This window comes from Silene latifolia, chromosome 1 (genome assembly GCF_048544455.1).
Source record: "Silene latifolia isolate original U9 population chromosome 1, ASM4854445v1, whole genome shotgun sequence".
Classification (NCBI taxonomy): domain Eukaryota; kingdom Viridiplantae; phylum Streptophyta; class Magnoliopsida; order Caryophyllales; family Caryophyllaceae; genus Silene; species Silene latifolia.
Window position 1 is genome coordinate 14,301,074 of NC_133526.1, and position 5,571 is coordinate 14,306,644.

The 5,571-nt window shown below is 37.9% G+C and overlaps 1 protein-coding gene across 1 annotated transcript; it reads right to left on the bottom strand.

The window, feature by feature from the left end:
* Positions 1–784: 784 nt before the first annotated feature.
* On the bottom strand, positions 785–5,280 carry LOC141599498 (uncharacterized). The gene is made up of 7 exons (XM_074419528.1): positions 4,551–5,280; positions 3,189–3,323; positions 2,814–3,059; positions 2,327–2,440; positions 2,059–2,241; positions 1,484–1,701; positions 785–1,255 (listed from the first exon to the last, which is right to left on the bottom strand). The coding sequence occupies exons 1-7, from the start codon at positions 5,148–5,150 to the stop codon at positions 934–936; spliced, it is 1,818 nt and encodes a 605-aa protein (XP_074275629.1). The 5' UTR covers positions 5,151–5,280; the 3' UTR covers positions 785–933.
* Positions 5,281–5,571: the final 291 nt, after the last annotated feature.

A 5,571-nucleotide genomic window follows, 5' to 3' on the forward strand; every position in this document is an offset into this window, starting at 1 on the left:
GAATGGACTAATTGGAGTTTAAAGAAAGCTAAAGTTATTGTTCATTATGGTTATATTCCTTTGATTATTTTCATCGGGATGCGTTCTGAGCCTCGTCCTACTCTTTACCAACTTCTTTCTCCTGTTTAATTTCTGTGTTGTGTAATCTTATCGTCTTTCGATTATTATCGTTGTCGTTATCGTTATTTGTCGACATGTAATTTGGTTTCGAATTGGAGTTTTATGGATGTTTGACTATTTTATGTTAATTAATTGTTGATTTTATTATCTTCCGAGTTTTGATCGTGTATGGTTGTCGAAGATTAACGCAATTACAGATGAAATTGGCACTGTAGGATTCTGGAGCTTTTGGAATTTACGATATGATATTAGGTTAAGACCTCTTCGGTAAAGCGGTTCTAGAAATGCAATATGCTAGATTCGTATAGCTCAACTGCAGCGCAGAAAAGCTTAGTATTTACAATAGCATTTGACAAGTATTCACACTGAGGGATTGTATCATATTGCGTACAGTGTATCGCTTTTCATGTGCTTAGTTTGTCGACTGCAAGGCCGATTTGTGAGGATAGGAAGACCCTAGGAACATTAGGTAGCGCAAGACGCTTTCGGAGGCATTCCAATGTCTTTGTTTGGATCTCGCAGTCGGATCAGCAGTGTCGTCTCTGAAATCATTGGAAAGTTCAGAAATATGGCCTAATTTAGGTAAAGATGGTATTGAAACAAACCCGATCTCCAACCACAATCTTGTACACGAATAATAGGTACTCTTTTGGAGACGGCTTAAAAAAGTCGATATTCTCAAAACCATTCCCCTAATGCTAGATATTGGTTTCTGTATATACAATGACATTGTCAATATTCCTTTACAGAAGTTCTAAACTGTGGTGTGCTACAACTTCTATTCCTGAGCTAATACATCGCATCTCAACTCATCTAATAGATAGACGCTTTCCCGATCCCTAAAAAGTCGCTAGCAAATTCCTCATCGTTTTTGGACAACATCTCTTCCAAACTACAGTCTACATTCCTACCTCTTAATACAAGATATCTGGGTTTTATCTTCTTCTCCAAAGAATAGCTGAAGTACCTTGGATAGTACGCTACTTCTTTGATCGACTTCCCCATGGTGTTCACCAGGAATTCCAACTTCGGTTTTAGGACTTCTTTGATGCTGTAGCCCAGTAGAGGGGAAAAACGTACAACCATTGATGCGATAGTTCTCTCTGATAACCCCCATTTCAACAAGTACCTTAGCCTATTTATGCACATAAAACAATCAGTTGTCACTCGTCAGATATCGTTACAAAATCTCGTTTTTATCAGGTGTAAAGGGAGCCACGAGCGCAGTATTTATGCTTGCAAGTTAACTTTATTACTTGACAAAACATCTTTATAAAATTAACTTTATTCAAGTCATGGCAGCTTCGAACTAGAATGCATAAGTCACATACGAACAGTAATTACTATGACTTATGAGCCTCACCTTGGCATTACCGTGTTGTCAGTATCCGACATGAAGAACTCAGGGTACTTCTTTATAACCCGACAATGTTGTTCTTTAAATATGCCCAAGCCACCGAGAAACTCCAGTTTTTTGTGAAGGGTTGTAACGTCCCGAACAGTAAAGATTTCAGGGCAGCGTGCCAGGATCTTACCAATACTTCCCGTGTCAAATCCCATGTCTTGCAAGAAAGTAAGCATCTGAATGGCAAGGAGTTAATAGTCAATTTACGAGGATAAAAACAAACTTAGAAAAACTAATCACTGACAGTATACTAGGCATAGAAATTATTCTCTCCGTCCCATTTATATTGTCCTCCTTAGACTTGCTTAATTTCTACCAGGATTTTCCCACATATACAGTTGTTTTCAACTAAACTAAAAAAGATAACATGAAAATAGTAGTTTTAACAAAACGAAATGACAAATTTGACCATCTCGCCCCTCTTCATGCAGTTAAGCGACAGTCATGCAGGAAAACTAGGCCATCCCGCCCCTCTTCATGCAGTTAAGTGACAGTAATGTAGTAAACAGCCAAAGAGAGGAAGACGAGGTTACCGTCCAGAATTCTTCTTTTCTTCGGAGTAGAAGCTGAGGACTTGTAGCTATGACTTTACCCAACTTATTGGTTCTTACACCTAGCTCATCTAATTCTTCGACCATTGGTTTCAGCTTGTCAGCTGAACTGCCCAGCAAGAGAGGCCAGTTGATAATAGCTCGATCGATACTGTCTTTTGGTACCTGCAACAAAAAGATTTCTCTCATTCCAATCAAATTAGGAGGTTACAATAACAATCTCAGACTGACATCACATTGAGTGCCATACCTTCTTAGTTTCCAAGAGAGCGGCAATTTCTTCATAATTTTTCTGGACACCGGCTGAAAGAATCCATGGATATTTCACCAACATTTTACCAAAATCCTTGCCCAAAGCTCCAGTCTATAAGGCAGAAACACAGCCGGCAATTTAATCTCAGATATTCAGAAGTATGGTAGTAATAAAGAACATAAATGCTAGTATGAGTTATCCACAAGAAGATAAAAGGATTTGCGGAGTTAAGAAAAAAGTGAAAAACACGTGTCCAACATCAGTAGCATCTCTTTGCATTGGAAGAGTGGAATGTATTGGCCAGTTAGCACAGGCAGAACAGTGGTAGAAAGATTTCACTAGCAATATGAGATGTAGTTGGATAATAGGTAACTACCACGTAAGATGCATCGCCAAAAATTCAAGATATACAGGCGAAAACCTAAATAGACTACTGGCATCATGCTCTGAACCAAGTCCCGATATCAAACACTGAGGCAAGTACCTTTTCAAGGGTCCATGATCTGGCTTTAACGACTTCTTTAATGTCGAGGAAAAGAAGTGGAGGATATAAAAGGAGGACATTCCCCATGCGATCTTTTGGAACCTCAACACTCTCCAGAAAGTTGACTAGCGGTTTCATATGGTTATCCACTGATAAGAGAAGTAGACGAGGAAACGACTCAATGAGATACCTAAAAGAAGCATCATAACATCCTAACATATCCAAGCCACCACGTCTTGCATCAATCTATAAGAACACACAAAGAAGTTATCTTACAAAATTGAAGGAGGTAATTATGCAATTGTAGTTACAAACTACAAATATAAGGTTGATGATGAAATGTTATAAATCACTGACTTCGTGATCATGACTAACCTTTTCAAAAAATGATAAAGTTTGCTGAACATCCTCATCCACTGAAATTGATAGGTGGAGCATCATACGGCGAGCAAGTTTACCAACTAATTTCTCATCATTGGAAGAAAAGAAGATTTCCTTGACATATTTAACCTATCAAGAAACACATAATAAGAACCATTTAGAAAATCCACAAAAGTCAAATATGGCAAACTTTCGATAAAGTTGTGCCTGAATTTACAAACTACACTCACGCAGAAACATTAACTTCCTCTCTGAGAAAGGACTCAGATAGTGCCAGCACACACATACTACAGTTCAAATGGAGCCAAAGAGTCACTGTTCTTTAATTCTCAATTCTGATGAAATAAAGCAAGATGGTATATTATTAAGAAGGTTGCACTTTTTCTCATTATGAAGGTAGGAGCTAATCTTGCAATTCTTGAAACAATTTCATTATAGGTCGGTCATTCTTAAACAGCCTCTTTGTTTTGTTAACACAAATGTAGCGTACGCCCAAACTTCGACCCCTTCCTCTAACTCTCAATTCGAGGGAGACCTAGAGTCATCAGTCAAAAGTTGTTTGTTGCTGTTGAAAGTCTGACACTTCCAAGTACTGCGAGTAGTAAGCATCAGAAAGACCGCAAAAATTTGCGGGTAGACGTAAACTATTAAAGTATTAAGGCAGCATTTCGCACACAGGCTCGACCACATTCCTAAGATACCGCTACAGCCAAATCTCAATTAAACCAACAATTTCCACTAAGCTATAAAGATTAATTTTAAGTTGGTTCATCAGAAATTCGTGTACCATAGATTATCAGATCCATAACAGTATCCCCAAAATCCTTAACTCGACACAAGGGGCTGGCAGGATTGCACATGACAGGTCAAAGCACCCTCCATACCCGAAATGTCAAAAGCAAAGGCTCAAAGGCTACATGTTCACACTTCAAACGTAATTGATAATCGAGCAAAGCTTCCTCAAGGCTCAAACTTCAAACCAACCTTAGTCCTTGATAATTCAAATCAATCTAACAACAAAATCTACTTCCGGCAACGAAATTGCAACTAATTCCCTATCATACTAAACCACTTGGGAAGAAATTCAATATACAAGGTCACTTATGAGTAATACTAATATCACCAATTTAATACAATCACATCAATGTAAGTCTAAATTACCTGAAACAAGAACAATCATTTTACAAAAATGACAATTAAAAGAAATCACAAATACTTTGTGACTAGGCTGCCTTACACAAGTTTATCATAAAACATTAAAACCGATTCTTTGATTAACTACTTTCCCACGATATGGGTTATGTTTGTATAAAACCGTCTTACACAAAACTAACTCGAAATCAATAAAGGCAATACCTTTTGAATAAGGGAAGATAGAGAATGATTAGAAAGAATTCTAGACAGATGAACAGCAGAAGAAAGACTCAGCCCAACACTTTCCAAATATGGTATTTTCCCATTATCACCCTTCTCTCTAGCAATACACTTGACCTTCTCCTTCAACGACAACAAGGGCAAATCCGTCATTTCACCCCCTTCACCATTCTTATGTTCCCTCATCCATGAACTCCACAAAGAAAGCTCATCCAAATCCCTAACCCCATCCCTCAACATCTTCCCATATTTACGTGATTTCGAAGCGATTTCTAATGATTCCTCCTTCGAAACCCCGGCTTCGAGTAAAATCTCTGAAATACCCTCTAATAGCTCTGCCTCCTCGTCCTCAATTGGGGAGGAATTGGTGGAAGAGGAGCAAGTGGGTAGGTAGGGAGGGTGGAATTTGAAGGGTATTTTGGTAAAAGATATAGTCTTTACATGGTGGTTGTGGTAATTATGGAAATTGATGAAAATGGTGTTGTGAAATTGGGGATTTTTGTGGGAAATTGAGGGTGAAAATGGAGGAATTGAAATTGGAGTAATTGACATTGTTGTTGTTGCTGGAGATGATGATAACATTATTGTTTGTGTTGATGTTGTTAATGGTGTAGAAAGAATTGAGCTTTAACTTCCATGGATGAACTGTGCAAGTTCCTTAAACCCTAACTAAACCTCCCCTCTTTTAGTGTCCCTTTATTTCGAACACAATTTCTACTTTTCTAGTGTAATAACTCGTTTTACTTATGTCTTCAAATCTTTAATTGATGTTTTTATGCTAATTCGGTGTGATGGGATTTCGCCTAAAACTAACTCTCTTAAGACGTAATTGGGTCAAAGACGTAATTGGGTCAAGTATCACCCAATCTTATCTTTATTAATTCAGAAGACAATACTTAATCCAGGGCGTGCCACGTCATTAATTCAACTTTTTTTTTTTGAAATACATGTTATGGTGGGACCCGTTAGTGTGCAATTTATTTATTTCTTCAGAATTTCGTCT